The sequence below is a fragment of the Mirounga leonina genome, unplaced genomic scaffold (genome assembly GCF_011800145.1).
Source record: "Mirounga leonina isolate KUSES-001 unplaced genomic scaffold, KU_Mleo_1.0 Mir_200, whole genome shotgun sequence".
Taxonomy (NCBI): domain Eukaryota; kingdom Metazoa; phylum Chordata; class Mammalia; order Carnivora; family Phocidae; genus Mirounga; species Mirounga leonina.
This window is the reverse complement of record NW_023270503.1, coordinates 24,782,595-24,802,468: the sequence shown is the minus strand read 5'-3', so window position 1 is coordinate 24,802,468 and position 19,874 is coordinate 24,782,595. Positions and strand designations below refer to the sequence as shown.

The window sequence follows — 19,874 nt, the reverse complement described above, 5'->3', positions numbered from 1 at the left end:
CACAGGTAAAAATTATACTTTTATTATTTGAGTCACCAGGAGAAAGATTCACTTGTGGTCCAAGTCAAATGTTGAGAATCATAACAGGCCAGAAAGAGTTGATCCCAAGCACAAGCCCACGGGGGAGGGGACCAGAACAGACCAAGAAAAGACAACCACCCCATATAAAAAGATGAACGGACGGTTTCACACACACACAAACACACACACACACGCACACACACGGATGAAATGTTTGGACAGAGGCAAATTTCACATGGTCATTTGTTTCTTTTTAAATACAGGTTTGTGGGGTGGTATTTTTTTTTTTCCAGCTATTAAAAAAAAAAAGGCCCAAAAGTGCGTATGTGAGAGGAAAAAGGCAGAAATGAAGCAGTAAGGTCATTTTCCCTGGAGGGACATGAGGAAGAAAATAGGAAGCAGTGTGACAGAATTCACTTTTCTCACCACTGGGCTTCTTATATTTTCTTATTGGTCCACTAAAGTTATATTCACATTCTAGCTTTGATGCATCGTCTTTCCTGGGATTAGATTGGCCAAAGACCTTTGTGAACTGTATGAAAAGGCCAGGGACTCGGCCCAACCCTCGGTTCTGTGCTCTCGTAGGGATGGATGGTTCTGCAAAGAAGCAAGAATGCCTAGCAGCCCCCGGGTCCCTCAGCACCAGTGTGACAGTCCTTCTCTCTGGGGGTGTATAAGAAAAAGTCCCCTATTTTTAGGATGGGAGGAGCAGAGGGGCCGGCAGCAAGATTCCGGTGGCTGGCCTGCCTTGTTTTGGAAGGAAAACGAAGCGAAGGGAAAACAGGCCGCTTCTTGCTCCTCTAGGCTTTCCTCCCGCCTCTCTCCACGCTCCCAGCAAATCCTCCAACAGGAGGCGTCTCTCACCTTTGGTCCCCAAATCCAAGTTGTGCTTTGAGATCAAGAGTTTGAAAGGTGTGGACTGGTGCCTCCCCCAAAGCTCCCTAAACTGTTTCCTCTCTGCTTCCCTCATCCCCCAAATCGTCCAACAATAAAGACCCTCCACCTGCCTTCACTTCGGCCAGGGCCAGAGGAGAGAGATGGGTCAGGCAGGGGGCTTCCCGGGGGCTTCCCCCCCAACCCCCCGCCAACAGTCATTTCTTCATCCTTCTGATTTGGGGAAAATATTCCGTCAACTCCCAAGCAGTGAGGACCTGATTGCTGAGATTTGCCTGCAGGGTCCCCCCCCGTCCCCTGAAGGGACAAGGAGGCAAAGATGTCAACTGGGGAGCCTGAGGTGAAGACAGGAGGAGGAGGAGGCCCAGAGGGGTATTGAGAGAGCCCAGAGACGAATAAAGCCAAGCAAGGGTCATCACAGCTGCCAACGAGCGAGAGAAGGGACTTGGAGATAGCACCATCTTTCCCTTCCTCATCCCGGGGTCTGTGCTTCCAGTTTGAAGCCCTGGGACCTTCTCCTTCTGCTTCAAGGGGGCCTGAGGTTAGCGAGGGGGAGGCCGGGCGCCGGCGAGGCACCCCCAGTGTGGGCCACACAAGGTGGTCTGGTGCCCTCCTCTGCAGCCCAGGGCACAGATTTGGGGGGAAAGAATAGGCCTAGAGCCACGAAGCCTGCCCCCACGCTCACCCCAGCAAGCTGCGGGCCCCAACATCAGCCCCACCAACTCTACAACCACCCCCCCTTTACCTCTGCCCGGCACACCGGCAGCAGGGTGGGTGGGCTTCCGCTGTTTGGCAATCGAAGGAAAGGAGTAATTTTCACACCAAAGAAACCACGAGGGACTTCTCTCCCCTGGGGCCCTCCCAGAGACTCCCACGGGCCTGGACCCTGACTGCCTCGTTGCCACTAGCCTGGCAGATACAGACGTGCTCCTTCCCCCGCATGCGGAGTCCTGGAGACGGAGAGGTCCTGTGGCTTTGCACAGTTCCGGTCCACTTGGCTTTGGGCCGAGGAGGGGTGGCCGAGAGAGGCCTGAGACATCTTCCCATGGGGAGGAGGGGGGGTGGCCCACCTAACCCAGAGCTCAGGGGGGCTGGCTCACGGTGCAGGAGACAGCCGGGGCGCCTGGGGACTGGGGAGAGGGGGAAGGAAAGGGGCTGTGGGAGAGAACACCCCGTTCCCCTCCTTCCTGCAGCTGTCCCTAAAAGTAAAAAAGGCGAGAGCACTTGACTCAAGCCGTGCTTCCTGGGGAGCTCCTCGCCCACACGGCTCTGCGTGGGCAGGAGAGCGAAATCACAGTGTGAGAAGGAACACATGTGGGGAGGGACGAATGAACCCCAACGCGGGAACTCTACCCTCCTCTGTGGTCCTTGAGAGTGGGAGAGGGTGGTGAGGGGCCCCCTCGGAGGGCCGGCAGCCCTGTCTTTGAGAAGCAGAGGCAAAGCCCCTCCCAGGGGCAAGGGTGGTGGGGTCCCATCTGGGAATGCACGGAGCCCCTCCCCTGGGAGTCCTGGAAAGTTGGGGTGTGTGAGGAGGGCAGGAAGGTCTGAGGGGGCAGGAAAGAGAGAAGGCAGAGGCCTGGGAGCCAACGGGTCTCCAATCCCAGACCAGCTCCCCGGGCCTCAGCCCCCGCTACCCGCCCCAGAGCTCCACACCTGTTCCGTCCAGAGAGAAAACCGAGAAGTTGGTCAAGGGGAAAACCTGCCAGAGGAAGAGCCCGCGAAAGTGGCAGAACAAGGCTTCAGTTGGCAAGAGAAGCTGGAGGAGGGTGGGAATAAACAAGCTGTCGCAGATTTAAAAAAACAGAGACACTCAAGGGTGGACAGGTCCGCCCAGGACAGATGCGATGGCGTGGAATGCACTGAAGACGGCCGGGGGCGGGGCGGGGCCGGGGGCTCAGATGGCCTCCACGTAGTTGGCCGGCAGCATCCCCGTGTCGCCCGTGCGCTCCACCGTCCCGTACATCCAGCCGTCGTCGATCTGCTGCACGTTGACGATGGTGTCCCCGTCCTGGAAGGAGACTTCGTCCTCGTCCGCGGCACTGTAGTCATACACGGCGCGGTACCGCTTCTGCAAGGGTGGGGACGCAGTCGGCCCAGGGCCCGGCCCTTCTTTCTAACCCCATGGGACCCTGGGAAGAGCCCGGACGGGCAAGAACCCGGGGCTGGGGGGCCGGGAAGGCTCTGCCATGAATTTTCTCACCTCTGGGTCTCAATGTCTGAGACCCGTCACCCTCTCCCAGCCCTATCTGGCATCTCCGAAGAGCCAGGCTCTGGGACAGGGACTGAGATTTGCCACAGCTCTGCCCCACCCCTTGCAACAGGAATGCAGCAGGTCCAGTGAATACGAGGCTTGGTCGTGTTTGAAAGACCTCGTCTGGGGAGAAAAATCTCCAGGGGCCACAAGAGGTTCCACTCTCCAACCTCAGCCAAAATCCTAAGTTTAAGCCCCTGGCCTGGGAAATGCCAAGTGAAAGCACCTGCCGTCCACCTGTGGTCTTGGAGGTGGGCAAGATTCTAACGTCCTCACTGCCCTTTACATGGACTTGACTGCGGGGGTCAGCTCAGCCTTCATGGTCCCCCAGCCTGGGCCCTGGGATCTGTGTGCCCATGAGTCCAGGACTGGAGGGGCCCCTCAGGGACCTCCCAGATCGGCCCGCATGGCTCCACTCCACTGGGACCCCTGCTCAGCCCTTCTGTTTCTGGCCTCTGATCTGTTCATCCACTGTGATCTCAGGGGGAGCTTTCCAAACTGCAAACCGGGTCCTGTTACTCCCTGGCTTTAAAATCCTTCAGCAGTGTCCCACCTTCTTTAGCACCAAATTTCTTTCTTTTTTTTTTTTTTTAAGATTTTATTTTTAAGTAATCTCTACACCTAACGTAGACCCTGAGATCAGGAGTCACATGCTCTATCAACCGAGGCAGCCAGCACCAAATTGCAAACTTTCTTTTGAGAAACCAGCTCCATCAGCCCCAAAGGCTATGTGTGGGATAAGAGGTCACACCCCGCCCCACGCTCTGCCTCTACCTCCTGGGCTGAAGAGCCACCAGGACGCCTGCATCCTGCAACAGCCTCCTCCCTCATCTCCCTGGTCTCCCTGGTCTCCCTGCTTCCACCCTCAACCTTCTGCGGCCTCTGCTCCCTGAGCCCCCAGAGTGATCCTTTAAAAACATAAATCAAAACCTGTCACGCTGCACAGCTCACCAATCACAAAGGCCTTCCTGTGGCCTACGAGTCCCTGCATGATCTGACCTTATCTCCTACCCTCTTCCCCCTCTAATCGCCTTGGCCTTCCTGCTGGCCCCAAGGCCTTTGCAGTTGCTTTCTCCCTGAACCACTCACTCTTTCATCTTATTGAGGACTCTGCTGCTCTTCCTCCCATCTCTCTGCTGTCTTTTTCTTCCCAGCATGTGCCACTATCGGACCTTAAATATTATACACCTACTTATTCATTGCCTTATTTGTCTCCCTGACTGAAATATAAGCTCCAAGATGGCAGGAAGGCGGTCTTTTATTCAGAGCCAAACCCCTAGTTATCCAAAACAGGTTTAGCGAGTATGTGAAGGACTGGCTAGTCTATCTGGAATCTTATCCTACAGATGACTTCTCAGGTCCTGCGCCCAGCACCCCACAGGGCATGGACAATCCCTTGTTTACTCCCTTGTGCCCAAGGCATGAGGCTCCAGGAGGACACCTATCTCAGGCTATTTTACTTCTTTAAGTATCGTCTCTCCTGCTCCTCCATGAGCTACTTCCGATTCCCAGGAACCGAGCACAGACGAGCTGAGTGCAGCCAGGAGCTCAGGCTGGGTAATGGGATAGGCAGCAGGGTTTACAGACCAGGGACTTCAACTCTAAGGATGGTGAGCTTGATCCTGCCCCATTTCCTACTTTGCTCATCACTGACTTGGCAACGTCGCTGAGTGCCCGCTCTGCCCGACTCAGAGCCGCTGAACCAAGAGGACATGGCCCTGCCCGCACAGAGCTGCAAATCCAGCAGGGGATGCACACAGAAGTTAATAAACAGAACGGTTCTGAGTTGGGAAAAGTGCTCTGAAGGGAACTGGTGGGGTGGGGGGGAGTGGTAGAGAGGTCAGGACAGACCCATTTGACATCTGGGGGTTTGGGAGGACCCCTCGGAGGCAGGGGCAAGCTGAGATCTGAAGGATGTTGGGGGGGTCATGCTCATGAAGAGTGGGGAGCAGGACCAACGTCTGGAAGGCCCCAGACAGAAAGGTGCCTCATATGCTCCTGGGAAGCTAGAGGCAGGAAACTAAGCAGGGGGAGGTGACTTGTGCAAGCTACACCTGGAGCTGGAACGCTGGGCCCCAACCCCAGCCCAGGGCTCGGTGCACTGATCACAATGCGTCTGCTCAGAGGCTGAGGTCCTTATCACCTGCCGAGGACACTAGGAGCTGGGGTCAAAGGTCAGGGGAAGCCAAGCCTCCTGGCTGGGTTTCTAAGGAGAATCTAGAAGCTGTGACCACGAGGCCTTCCCTGAGCCCATCCACCTCTGGCCTCCTCAGGCTTCCGACCCCTGTCCCACCTCCCAGCTCCAGGCAGAGTGACTCACCCCGCCCCCGCCTGGGGCACTGCGTGGTATGGACACTGGGGCCGCAGGCTCCTTGTAGCCACCATAGGACTGAGCCACCTGCTGCGGCTGGGGCTGCTGGTAAACTGCAAGAGGGGGGGGACGGGGCTCAGAAACTGTCATGCCAAACCCAATCCCTCCCAGACCTCCGTCCTTCCCCCACGAGGCCCCTATCACGTGCTTCCACCCCGCCCAACCTTGCTCAGCCCTCACTTCTCAAAGGCTCATCTGCCTGGGCGTGCACATCTGCTGGTGTTGCATACTCTACCACAGGGGCTGTATCTCCACCAACACGCTGGGACCTGGCATGGACCCTGACCCCGGTGCTCACGGCCCCCCCACACCCCACACCCCCCCTCCCGCGCTGGGATGGGGCCTGAGGGCTTGTGCAAGCGCACACGGGTGTGCCCATGCACAAGGATTCTCTGTAACCTCCTCCCCATCCCACAGCGGGCCTGCTCTCAGGCCCATCCCCTCCACAGGCCTCACGCTCACCCGGGGCGCTGGCTGGGATGTGGTGGGGCGGCTGCTGCCGTTCCTGGGCATCTCGGCGTTCAGGCTCCAGGCCCTCGCCCCCGCTGGGGCCCATGCGGCTCTTCTCAAACTCCTCGTGGTATTTTATCTGTGGTGGCAGAAAGGGCTGGGTGAAGGACTCGGCAAACCAAGCAAAGCTCCCTTCCTGTGGCCACTTAAGATCTCCCAGGAGAGACTCCCTGAGGGCTGCAGGCAGAGGGAACCAGATTCCTGTGTGCCCTTGGACAAGCTACTTAACCTTGCTGGGCCTCAGTCTCCACCTCTGTAATATGGGCCGTCCGGTCTACCTCAGGTGTTGCGGGAGGATGACGGGGACGCCTGCCGAGTACCTGCTGGGCGCCAGGCACCGCGCTAGGCGTTCTACCTCACAGGCTCATTTTAGCCTGTCGACACCCAGGAGGGGGTATATGACAGTCCCTGTCTAACAAGAAGGAAACAAAGGCACTGACAAGCTGAGTGAGTCGCCCCGGATCATGCAGATGCCAGGGCCCATGCGCTTAATCACGAGGCAATTCGGCCTCTGTGGGTGTGACCTCACAGAGCTCCGCTGAGGACCCCAGGCTGGAGGACAAGCAACGCGGGGTCCTCCCTCCTCATCAAGGAAGGGAGGAGAGCAAAGCCTGCCCTGTTCTCTGGAGCAGACAGAAGGAACCAGTGAGTCTGTGCCCCAAGGCCTGATGGGAGCTGTTCCGAACCAGGGCAGTCCCTTTTGGCATCCGCTCCCACTTCCTCTGCTGCCTTCTCTCCCACTCGTTGGCATTCGCTCTGCAAGGAGGGCAAGAGTTAACACTTGGCCAGGCAGGGCTAACACCTAGCAGCTGGGCTAAAGGTCTGCGGGGGTGGCCTGGGCTGGCAGGACAGGCAGGGCGGCCGCAATGCCCCACCTCGGGGTCTGGGTCACCACCAGCCCCTCCCTTCCCTGCCCCTTCCCTTCGGGCCCCAGCAGGGACCCACCCCCAAATGGTGAGATGGGCTGAGTGTCCTTCCCTCAGGGGGAGGCAGCCAGCCTTGGCCAGACTGAAAACCTACAGGATCCCTCACCTCCTACTCCCAAGGGTGAAGGAGTGAAGTTTTCAGACACAGGGCCAGTGCCCTGCTCTGAGATTCTGAAGACAAGAGCAAAAGGCGAGTGTCCCTGAGCCCCACTCCCTCAGTGACCCCTGTCCACTGGGGGGGTAGGGCACGACACGGAGAGGGGCCACCCCTCCTGAGGTCTTGAGGCTCACAAGGCAACTGCCCTTCCGACTTTTGTCCTAGGGGTTAGAAGGGTCAGCTTCCTGTGTTTACTTTCTGTGGAAGAAAAGGGACCTGACCCTGGGAGCTAGTGACCAGGGGAAGGGGAGTGCATGTGTAGAAGCGGACAGAGGCCTGCACTGGGGGGACAGGTGTCCCTAATGCTGGGGGCCCAGCTTCTCTGGGTGTGAAGGGGTGACAGGGAGCCCTGGGGAAGAGGGTACATCGGTCCCAGCTCCTTTTCCCTATCAAGGAGCCAATGCTTAGAGCTATCCCCACTCAGTGTCCTACAGACTCAGTCCCTCAGCGTTTCCACAAGTGGCTGGTAGAATCGCTCTTGGTTCTTACAAAGCCACTACACAGGAGTAAATATTTATAAAATTAGGGCCAGCTGTCCCAGGTGGATGGAGTCGTGGCAGCCAGAACACAAAAGAATCCTCCCCACCACCACCGACGTACATACCACCTCTTACTGTTAATATTAATAACCTTCCCATTTGCTCAGTGACTCACACTGAGTGCACGAAGCCTCTCTGAGCATTATCTCCTCTGGCCCCGGTGATAATCACCCTAGAAAAAGAAGCTGGACAGGTACACTTTAATTCCCATTTTACAGAAGAGGAAAACGTGCTCAGAAGTTCAATGACTTCCCAAGACAGAGCTTTCATTGCTCAGGAAGGGCTGAGGCTGGTAACATAGACACAGTCACTGGTAGATAGGCCCTCTCCTGGGGGCAGGTGCGGAGCAGGGTGACCACATGCCCAAGGCCCCCCCCCCCATCCTACTTCACGTCTGTTGTTCTGGAATAAACGTGAGTAGCGCGCCTCTCACTCCAACAGGGACAATGACCACAAGGTCACCCTAACTTTGAGGGAAGAAGAGGCAGCACAGCAGGGATAAGTGGGGTGCAGCCCCTCCGCCTGGGCCAACTGGGATGGCCCCACCACTCCCCACTTCCTCTCCCTCCCTTCCCCAGCAAGTGAGAAAATTGTGTTATTTCTTTGCCGACCCACCGAATGGCGTGAGAAACAAACAGGCACGCTAAAGGGAGTCTGCATATCCGAAAGGGAAAGAAACATTTTCCAGACTCCAGGGGTCTGGCTGGTTCCTGCTCCACAGTCAGCAGAGTTCGATCTTCCAAGAGCCCTAAATAGGGGTCACCATAAGCCCAGAGGTGTCACCAGGGCCTCAGCTTAAGAACTGTCAAGGGCACCTGGTGGCTCAGTCAGTTAAGCGTCCGACTCTTGGTTTCGGCTCAGGTCATGATTTCATGGGTCATGGGATCGAGCCCCTGTGTAGCTCTGCACTCAGCGTGGAGTCTGCTTGAAAGCTTCTCTCCCCTCTGCCCCTCCTCCCACTCTCTCTCTTCCTCTCTCTCCGTCTCTCTCAAATAAATAAGTAAGTCTTAAAAAAAAATAACTGTCGTGGGCCCCCGAGCACCCTGTTCTATGCCCAGAAGGTCCAAGTGCACATGGGTTGAGAGGCCCAAGCCCCTGCTGGCCAGGGCTCCGGAATGACTAAGTGGAAGGTCCATTCCACAGCTAAATAAAGAAACCCATTTTCTCGGCTAGCCATCATTCTGTTTTCTGAACCCCTGTTCTCCTGATTGTGGTGGAAAACAAAGGTCTGACGATGCACGACGTTCCCACATGATTCTACATCATGGTCCAAAAGGGAACATAGGCTCCGAATGGAATCATCAACTCACCAGCCAGAGTCTACTTTTTTTATAACAATGTCTCCCACTTTCTGAGGGCTGATTTTGTGCCCTTGCATGGATTATTCATTTCCTTTTCTCAGCCAGCCCTACGACAATGTATCACTATCACCCCCCCCCCCCCCCCCTTTATAGATGGGGAAATCGACACTCAGAGGAGGGTAACTGGTAGGTTAGCAGAATCCAGTTCTCACATTGCATCCTTACATCTCAGCTACCATGTAATACTGCTCCCTATCACAGACTAACAATATGTCTTTTTTAAACAAATGTGAATCTGTGTTCACCTTCATTAGTCGTCAGAGAAATGCAAGTTAAAACCACAGAAGATACCATTACACACAATCAAAATGGCTAAAGTGGGAGTAAGTCTAAGGATGTAGAGCAATGGAAACTCATCACTGCTGGCAGAATAAATCAGTACAGCCACTTGAAAAATAGATCAGCATTATCTGGTAAGATAGAAGGATCGTAAACTCTAAGACCCGGCAAGTCCACTCCACGTGAACACCAGGAAATATGGGGACATCCAGAGCGTGTGGAAGTAATCTCAAGTCCTACACCAGAATCGATAAACATGGTATAAGCATTAAATGGAATACTATTCGGCAATGAAAAAGAATGACCTATAGCTACGTGCAAATATGTAGATGAATCTTTAAACCCAGTGTTGACCAAAGGCAGACAGACACAAAAAGGGTGTCTGGGTGGCTCAGTCGTTAAGCGTCTGCCTTCGGCTCAGGTCATGATCCCAGGGTCCTGGGTTTGAGCCCGCATCGGGCTCCCTGCTCTGCGGGGAGCTTGCTTCTCCCTCTCCCACTCCCCCTGCTTGTGTTCCCTCTCTCGCTCTCTGTCAAATAAATAAATAAAATCTTAAAAAAAAAAAAAAAGACACAAAAAGAATACCTAGTATATGTTCAAAGTCAGGAAAAGCAAAACTATGGCATTTAGTAATACATAGTTATATATTAAAATTAGAAAAAAGAGGGGTGCCCCAGGCTCCATTGGTTAAGTGTCTGCCTTCCACTCAGGTCATGATCCCAGAGTCCAGGGATTAAGCCTCACATCGGGCTCCCTGCTCAGTGGGGAGTCTGCTTCTCCTTCTGCCCCTCACCCTGCTTGTGCCCTCTCCCTCTCTCAAATAAATAAATAAAATATTTAAAAAATAAAATAAAATTAGAAAAGAGAAAGCACAGCACATGCTCTCAAAAATTCCACGAGCCTGCCTCCCGGTCATTTGACCCTGGGCATGGAATTTTTGTTTGACATTACTATTTACTACTGATTAGGCCCAGCCTCTAAAGACTGAAGCTAACTTACAGAATACGTGTTGCTAATTATTTTTCACCGATAGAAATGCAAAGCATTTCTGCCTGTGGCAAAGATATTCCCAAAGTTTATGGTTTTATGGTCCTGTAAAACATTATCCAGTTCTGCAGATAATGGCAGGGCAGTAACCAGTTCTGGGTCTCGTTGTATCCAGCTCTTTGACTAGGCAGCAGGTCTGCCTGTCCTAACCTCCAGCATAATTAAGTGAAATATATGATAGGTGCTCACTGTAGTAGAGTTAGGTTTTTAGCACTTTAAAAGCTCTATTTTTTTTTAAGATTTTATTTATTTATTTGCGAGAGAGAGAGAGCACATGAGAGGGGGGAGGGTCAGAGGGAGAAGCAGACTCCCCGCTGAGCAGGGAGCCCCAGGAGGGACTCAATCCCAGGACTCCAGGATCATGACCCGAGATGAAGGCAGTCGCTTAACCAACTGAGCCCCCCAGGCGCCCTAAAAGCTCTATTTTAAGAGGAGTTCGGGTTGGGGGGAGGGGAGTTCCGGGAACGTTTCTCCACTTGCACAGTGAACACAGGTGTTTACTTAATGGGTTGTTACTGGGTGTTACATTTCACAGAAAAAGACACAGGACTGTATACAGAAAATCAATATATAAGTAGATATGTAAGGTAAACAAAAGCAGAACTACTCTACCGGGAGGCAGGGGCTCCCATAAAAGGGCCTCAGCCGTGAAAATTTCCCAGCCATTGGAACTCAGGACCAAAGGCCATTCCAGAAGGATACACTGCATTCCAGAGCATGCAGCCCTAGCCTCTCAAACCTTTCCATACCCTTAAGGAAGACACAGTTCCCCCAGAAAATTTCACACATTCTCAGTACCAGACAATGGCCCAACTTCTCAACCAAGCTTTACTCCCTGCCTCTCCTTTAGTCACAGTGCAGAAAGCAGACAGTTCTGCCTTTACAGAAACGATAATTATACTGACCACACTGATCTGATGGATGACAGACCGCACACATCCAAAGCCTTTAAACATCACCTGGGGGGCGCCTGGGTGGCTCAGTTGGTTAAGCGACTGCCTTCGGCTCAGGTCATGATCCTGGAGTCCCGGGATCGAGTCCCGCATCGGGCTCCCTGCTCGGCAGGGAGTCTGCTTCTTCCTCTGACCCTCCTCCCTCTCATGCTCTCTGTCTCTCATTCTCTCGGTCTCAAATAAATGAATAAAATCTTAAAAAAAAAGGGGGGGGGGCGCCTGGGTGGCTCAGTTGGTTGGGTGACTGCCTTCAGCTCAGGTCATGATCCTGGAGTCCCGGGATCGAGTCCCGCATCGGGCTCCCTGCTCGGCGGGGAGTCTGCTTCTCCCTCTCCCGCTCCCCCTCTTGTGCTCTTTCTCTCTCTCACTCTCTCTCTCAAATAAATAAATAAAATCTTTAAAAAAAAATAAATAAATAAACATCACCTGGGGAGACCAGACACTTTTTCAAAATGGTCTCGCTTGTAAATCCTCTACTCTGGAGCATATTCCTCCGGGGAGGTAAATCTCATCTCTTCCCAAGATGGTCTGACCTCTCTGGAAACAGCTAGGGGCCGTTGGGCGCTAAGCTGGGAAGTGAGTGACAAACTACACAGACTGGATACTAAACAAAGGTGTGGCTCTCTAAACACTATCTTTGCCGAAACTCTTCTGGAGGTTGGGAGAACTTCACAACGGCTCTAAGCGTGATTTCAAGGTCCCTTCGAGTTCAGAGATGTGGCCGGGCCTGGCACTCTCTGACTTAGGGCTTGGTGAAGCTCTTCCAGGCTTTTAGGTAATGGTTCTCAAACTTCACTGAGCACCACTGGAACCCAGCGAATGTGTTTAAAATGCTGGTTCCTTGGGCGCCTGGGTGGCTCAGTTGGTTAAGCGACTGCCTTCGGCTCAGGTCATGATCCCGGGGTCCCTGGATCGAGTCCCGCATCGGGCTCCCTGCTCGGCAGGGAGTCCGCTTCTCCCTCTCCCACTCCCCGTTTGTGTTCCCTCTCTCGCTGTGTCTTTCTCTGTCAAATAAATAAATAAAATCTTTAAAAAAATAAAATAAAATAAAATAAAATGGTGGTTCCTTGATTTTGGCTCAGGTCGTGATCTGAGTCATGGGATGGAGCTCTGTGTCGGGCTCCCCACTCAGCGAGGAGTCTGCTTGGGATTCTCTCCTTCTCCCTCTGTCCCTCCCCCTACTCTCTCTCTCTCTTTCTCAAATAAATTAAAAAAAATAATAATAAACAAAATAAAATGCCGGTTCCTGAGCCTTACTCCCAGAAATGCTGAGTCAGGCAGCCTATGAAGAGCCTACCTGTGAGCCTGCATTTTCAATAAACCTTCCCACATCGGGGCATCTGGGTGGCTTAGTTGGTGAAGCACCCAACTCTTGGTTTTGGCTCAGGGCATGATCTTAAGGTTGTGAGATCGAGCCCCGCATAGGGCTCTGCGCTAAGTGCGGACTCTGCTTCAGATTTTCTCTCTGCCTCTCCTCGTTTACACACAGTCTCTCAAATAAATAAATAAAATCTTTAAAATTAAACAAGACCAAAAAAACCCTTTCCCATGTGATTCTAGTACAGCTGTTTATAGAGGCCCACATTTGACAGACTCTAATTGTGTTCACTAAAACCAAGAGTCTTCCAGCTTTGTGGTCGGTCACACCTCAGATGTCCTAGCTAAAGCTGCAAAAGCAGAACCCGGTCAGGTTCAAGCCACCTCCCGCACCTCGGAGCAGAGGACAATCAGCTAATTGCAGCCCTGTGGTTAATGATAAGATGGTTATCTCCTTAGGTGTAGATGTGTTGGCCACAGTGAGTTCTGTTACCAGAGCTCCTCAGATATTAGCACCTCAGATAACTGGGTATGGAATATTCTGGAAGCCTTCCAGAAAGGGAGGCAGGGATGACTGTGCTTGCTTGTCTTCTGCCTCTAAAACCCACAGGCTGGAAGCAATGAGTGAATGTGTTGGGGAGTTGGGGTTGTAGATGAGAGCACGTGTCCTCGCAATGAAAAGGCCACAGAGGCCTGGAGAGTCAAGACTCCAGCTTTGTGAGCCATTCCAGGTTTTCCCCATTGCCCAAGGCTTCCCCTCCCTCCCACTTGCCCTGTGGAGAGCTAGAAGACACAGGCCTTCTTTAACCCTCTTTCCCCTGCAGAGGGTCTGGGCAGCGTGGGTGGGGAAGCTCTAGGGTGTGAGGCCAGGCCCTGGCTTATAAAGCAACTGAAACAGGCTTTATTTGTGTGTGTGTGTGTGAGGGGGTGGATTAGAGCCCTCCTAGCCCAAGGGAAGCTCTCCATTTCCTCCAGCCACAGATTTCCAAACTGTAGGTCAACGGCCTTGTTGCAAAACTCACTTAGTTGGGCGCCTGGGTGGCTCAGTCGTTAAGCGTCTGCCTTCAGCTCAGGTCATGATCCCAGGGTCCTGGGATCGAGCCCCGCATCGGGCTCCCTGCTCGGCGGGAAGCCTGCTTCTCTCTCTCCCCCTCCCTCTGCTTGTGTTCCCTCTCTCACTGTGTCTCTGTCAAATGAATAAATAAATCTTTAAAAAAAAAACCCACTTAGGGGCGCCTGGGTGGCTCAGTTGGTTGGGCGACTGCCTTCGGCTCAGGTCATGATCCTGGAGTCCCGGGATCGAGTCCCACATGGGGCTCCCTGCTCAGCAGGGTGTCTGCTTCTCCCTCTGACCCTCCTCCCTCTCATGCTGTCTCTCATTCTCTCTCGCAAATAAATAAAATCTTAAAAAAAAACCCACTTAGTTACCCATTTAGTTAAGTCTACAGCAAGCAAGTTCACAAAATAAAATAGAACAGAAAATATCTGAATGCTCTCCAAGTAGTAAGGACTCTTTGATGAAAGCTTTGATTTGGTTTTCTCTCTAAATAAGGGGGTGGAGGCCTATTTGGTGGGTCACTATGTGAAATGTACGTTATATCGTAAGTTCCAAAGTCTAAAAGCCACAGTCTTGGGCCTGACTGGTTCTCCTGGCCTAGGCCCTGGCTCTGAAATCCACCTGAGCCACTGTGGAAGCCCAATCTAAGCAGAGCGCCACCAAGGAGGCTGGGGGGTGGGTGGGGGGAGGCAGGCGGAGGGCTATGGAGGCCGGGGACAGGTGCCAGGTGCCAGGTGGCCCACCAGAATCCCAGACCCTCCGCCCAGAATGACTTTGGGCAACCTGCCGACTCCTTTCTGTTCTAGACATAAGGACAACTGTTTGCCCAGGCCTCCATTTATAGGACCCCCCCCCAAACAGACGAGGGTGGCTGGGCACACACCACAACTCTGTGCCCCAGGCCCCTGTGCCACGGGGTCCCGCACACAGCAGTGTTCCAACCCCCACGTGCCCCAAACTCCCCAGGCAGTTTCCCCACAAACCCAGATACACACGCTGCTGGTCTGTAGCTCTGCCAAGCAGGAAACCAATGCCTATTCCCTGGCCACAGGTGCCCCGGGCCCCTCGCTCTACCACCCACTCTCTACACCCCGTGCTGCCTAGCCAGATGCTGCCGACCATCCCCAGCCCGGGAGAGCCGGGCCGGGGGGTACGGGGCCGGCCTGCGAAGCCAGCCGGGGTTTTCACACAGGAAGGAAGAGCAAGCCGAGGTGGGGGTGGAGGCCGAAGGAGGGCGGAAATACTGCAATATCAGCACCCAGAGACAGACAAGAGGGGGGCTGGCCCTTCCCCACCCCTGCCACCCAGTTATGACCTTTATGCTTAGACAAAACAGTCCATCTGGACCCTGACACCCACCATAGCCAGGGGGGCGGGGGGGGAGGCACGTTAGAGAGGGTGGGGAGTGGTTTGGCACACAGGCCCTCCCTGTACAAAAGTTGACTACTTTTATGGTAGAAATGCCATGTGGGCACAGGGTGGAACAGGGGAATATGGGGGTGCACAGAAAAAAGTCATCTGGGAACCCCAGACCCTTCCTTCCCTCTGCTCAAACAGCTGCTACCCAGGCAGGCCCAGAAGAGCTGGGGCAGCAGAGAGCTGGCCTCATTCGTGCCTGTCCAGACCGGCAAGTGGGGGCAGGACGGGGGCGGGGGGGGGGTGTGGGCAGGGGAGCTTACGTTACTGATCTGGTCCTGGGTCTTCTTGATTCTCTGGAGTTCGGGTGTGTCTGCCACCACGCTGAAGCCCTTGCCCTTGTTCTTCTCAAACTCCTCCTTGTAGCGCACCTGGAGGATGGAGCGGGAAAGAGGGGTTAGCATCAAGACAGGGAGGGCAGAGGGCCCCAGACTGCGGCCACCTCCGGTACAACCACCAGCCAGGAGGGAGACCCTGACCGGAAATCCCCCTGCAGTGACATCCGCCACCCACCCCCGAACTCAAAGCAGGAGCCTTAGCCAAAAAGTGTTTGCCTACTAACAAGAACCCACAAAGACGTATTCAGTGCATTCTGAGTGCCGAGTGCTTTACATGAATTATCTCACTTAAGTCTTACTGTATTCTATTATTAGCTCCATTCTGCAGATAAAGAAACTGAGCCAGAGAGAGGCAGAGCCCCCTGCCAAGGTCGCACAGCTCGGCAATAAATGTCCAGAGCCACCAGGGTGCAAACTCTCATCTGCCTGACCCCTGACCCTTCACCGCTGGCCTATCCTGCGTGAAAGCTATAGGAAGAAGGTTCTTTCCAGAGCTCCAAAGGCCGCCCCAGCCCTCACCCTTGCCAGGCTGTGGCCTGACCCACCGAGAACCCGGAGGGGTCTCTAAGCGCCCAGCTGAGTGAAGGCTGTGCCGAGGCACAAAGCTAGCTTCCAGAAAGGACGTCGGTGAGACAGCCACTTGGAAGGGCTCCATCAATGAGCCTTTGATGGGCCCAGTGGCTTCCCGGAGCCTGCCAGGCCCGCTTCTAAGGTCAGTGCCTTGGGAGGGGATGACGTCGGTGGGGGCACAGACAGGACTTCGGAACAGGGCTACAAGATCCAGGGAAGAACCCTATACTCCACCACTGCCCTCCTCTCCTGAGAAATTCGCCGACACTCAAGCACCAGAGGGACTCAAGTCAGACCTAAGAAAGGACTTCCCGAACGCTAATGGAACTGAAATATGAAAAATATCTTATTCTCCCTTGGGGGTTTTAAAGAACAGGATGGAGGCTAGAAACGCCCATGGGATAGAGAACTGTTCCCTGGTTTCCAGAGACTTCACCTCCCCCCCCAGCCGCCCAGCAGCCAGCCAGCTGTTCCAGCCCCACCAGCTGCCTGGAGTTCCTCCAGGGGGGCTGCACTCCCCGAGAAGCAGGTCAGCCCAGGACACGAGGCCCTGGGCCTTGGGAGTTTCCAGGACGGGATGCCCAGGCGGCTGTCAGGAGTCACCTGGCCACGGGGCTGAGCTGCACCCTGACCTGACCAACAACACCCACATATGCATCCGTGGCCACGCCTGTCAGTTCCTCTGCACATCGCCCAGGGGTCAGAGGTCCTTGTTCACCCTCTGGAGCCCAGCTTACCCACCCATGGGGCTCTAGATCCTAAAAGGTTTCAGAAGCTCCTCTGTTTATTTATTTATTTTCTAAAAGAGGCTCCTTCATTCTGATCCAGACTGAAAACAAAGGCCTGGATGTGCTATTTCCCAAAAGACTGGAAGTTAATGCAGGAAATACAAGGACTGACCCACCCCCAAGGGCCCAGAACTGCCCCCAGCATCAGCTCTTCCAGAAAGCCTTGGAACAGCATGGTGACCTTTAATGCCGGGGGCAGGGAGACCCTTCGGGAAAGGGGCATCAGGGAGAGGATGCGGAAGCCCCAAATCCAAGGCCTCTGGCCTCAATTTCCCCATCTGTAAAAGGGTTGTCATGGGAATAAGTTAAAATACGGGGAGGGGGCTTCCCATCGCCAAGCATGGGCAAAGAGCCCAAGGGAGCTGGTCCTAACACGTGCTCAGTCTTCCACTTCCCAAGCGATCTTGGGCAAATGACTTCCCCTCTCAAGCCTCCATTTCCAATCTGTAAAATGGGGAGAGTACCACCCATTCCAGTCAGTGGCGCAAACTAGACAGTGGCTTGAACACAGCAAAATGTATCCCTGAGCATCCTGAAGCAGGGCAGGGCTTCGCACCTGCTGCTAAGGGCAAGTGTGGAAGTGCTTTGTCAACATTAAAGTGCTGAACCAGTGCCAGACCCCCACTCCTTCCTCCACTTCCTGGCCTTGCTAGGGTCAGGCCCCTAATCCAGGGGAGTAATTGCCATGGCGACACTACAATGACGTCAGCTAGTTCCCAGGCTCAGGAACTGCCTCTCCCTGCTGGGGAAGGAGAATGCATTTCACTCCCGGCACAGGCAGCCAGATAGGGCGGTGCTGGGGTGGACTGGGGACTGAGGAGGGATGGAGGGAGGTCTGGGCTCAGCACTTCACTGCTGTATGTCACTAGGCAAGTCAGTCCCCCTCTCTGGATCCCCTGAGCAGGGGCGGGGGGAGGGGGGGGCGCTGGCCAGCTGATCTCTAAAAACCCACCCAGCTCTGGAGTTTGTGACCACTTTTAAGTACCTGCAGGCCTTAACTGAAGAATCAAGGTGAGGGAGATTCTCTGAGAGGCCTTTTGGTGCTGGAGTGGGTGGCAGAGGTGAAAGGTAGAGAGCCAGGAGGGTGAGGAGGGCCCTGCCTAGAGCCCCTCCCTCAGGGTTCTCTGGTCACCCAAGCAGGAGTGTTTGCCCACATCTAGGACGGCTCAGCAGGATGTGGTGGTGGTGGTGGTGGTGGGGTCTCTGAGGGAAGGGACCCACCCAAGGTCATTCAAGGTTGTTGGTAGGGGCAGGATGCAACTCTGCACTGGGGGCAGATGACTCCATGCCTGGGAGCTGCCTGGGCCGCCCATCCTGACAATTGCTGAGGCAGGGCCAGGTCTGATGCCTGAGGCTCCTCCCACCCAACAAACGCGACCCAGCTCCCTGGGTCTATCTTGTTCATTACTTATCCCAACAAAATAGGTACAAGTGTTTGTTGCATGAATGATGAATGAACTGAATAGACACAAAATATCAAACAGACAGCACAATTTAGAAAGTCACTGCTTTGCTGACCTAACATAAAGAGGAAAGATCATGACTTGAAAAAAAATTTTTTTCTCCTAAATAAACCAGTATGAAACAAAACAAAAACAGTTTTTTGAAAAAAAACATAGTCCCAACCATTTCCACTTACTATGTGCCTACTATGTGCTTGCCCACATACTATGTAACTTGCCCCCTTCTAACAAAAAAGAAATCAGCTTGAAAATTAGAAAGGTCAGTGCTGGAAGCAATCATCAAAAGGTCACTGTGTCTATTCCCCAGCTTCACTGTGCCCAAGCTCCATTTCCTCTCCTTTCCAAGAGAATAGTTAATAGTGAACATTTACTGAGTGCTGACTCTACGCCAGGAACCGTTCTAAATGCCTAATATATACTAATATTCTCTATATCCGCTGTAATATATGATGTTATATATACCACGTAATAGACGCTATATCCTTACAACCACCTTTGGAGAAAGGTAATCCCCATTTTACAGATGAAGGCACTGAGGCTCAGGAAGGTGAAATATCTTACCCCAGGTCACACAGCTAGTGTGGCAGACCCAGGATCTGACCTGCAGCCAGTTTAGGTCAGAGTGACACCATGTGCTCCCTGCAGTGCTGGGGACAGACCACCCTGTCCTGTGCCTGGGACTGTACAGAGCCACGGGGTCTGACAATGGGGGAAAGAACGAGAGAGGCATTCTCCTTGTACTTCTGCCTCGGTTCCGGGGGCCACACAGACACCCCCCAGCGCTCAGCGCCGCCCCCCCCCAAAGATATTGCCTCTACTCAGCCTGGGGCTGGGGGAGGGAGAGCTGCCTTGGGGAGGGGGTGCAGCTGGGCCCCAGCCTCCGTTCCCTGCCTCAGCCAGGCCTGGGCAGGACCACCCAGAGGGTCATTTCTGGTCAGTTCTGTGGTTACCTCCCCTGCAGGCTCCAGGTGACCCAGACACCCAAAGTACCACTTTGGGAACCAATCTAGACACAGGAAAGCACATAAAGTTGAACTAGCACTGGCAGCTTCCAGAGACTGAGGAGGGCTGAGACACACACATGCAGGCCAGGAAGGGGCCCTGGCAAGAGACCAAGCGACACCCTGGTGGGGGGTGGGGCACCGGAGGCAGGGGCTCCCACTTCCCTTTCGCCAGCCACGGGCTGCTCTAGCCGGCCCTGCCCCCACAGCAGCCACAGGAACCAGAACCTGTCCCCACCCCCGGCCAGGCCCACTCAGCCCTTCCAAACCTCAGCGCATCAGCCCAGCCCCCAACCTCCAGGCAACAGGGCTGTGCTGTCCCCATTTTACCGGGGAGGAAAAAAGCTATGAGAGGAAAGCGGCCAGGCTCAGACCACAGAGCTGGGGGCGAGGGAGAAGGAAGACAGACCCAGGCTTGCAAAGAAGGCAGGGCCCTGGCCTCCACCCTCTGCCTACCCCAGCTGCCAGGCCCCAGGAGCCAGACTCAGGTTAGAGCGGTATCCTCAGTGTAGCAGAGCCCTGACTCCATGACGCGCCCCCCCACCCCCAGAGCAGAAGCAAGGTGAGCTCAGGTCAGTTCCACCCAGCTTCTTGCCTGCCCCCCAAGCCTGGCTC

General features: G+C 54.3%; 1 protein-coding gene across 2 annotated transcripts in view; it reads right to left on the bottom strand.

Annotated features, from left to right (window-relative positions):
• The window catches only part of LASP1 (LIM and SH3 protein 1), a 40,188-nt gene continuing 20,314 nt past the window's right edge, over nucleotides 1-19,874 (bottom strand). For both annotated transcript variants that reach the window (XM_035026997.1, XM_035026998.1), the window contains 4 exons: nucleotides 15,363-15,470; nucleotides 6,000-6,126; nucleotides 5,487-5,590; nucleotides 1-2,983 (listed from right to left, as the gene is read on the bottom strand). In XM_035026997.1, coding sequence (XP_034882888.1) covers nucleotides 2,810-2,983; nucleotides 5,487-5,590; nucleotides 6,000-6,126; nucleotides 15,363-15,470 — 513 coding nt within the window. In that variant the 3' untranslated portion in view covers nucleotides 1-2,809. The remainder of the gene's footprint in view (nucleotides 2,984-5,486; nucleotides 5,591-5,999; nucleotides 6,127-15,362; nucleotides 15,471-19,874) is intronic.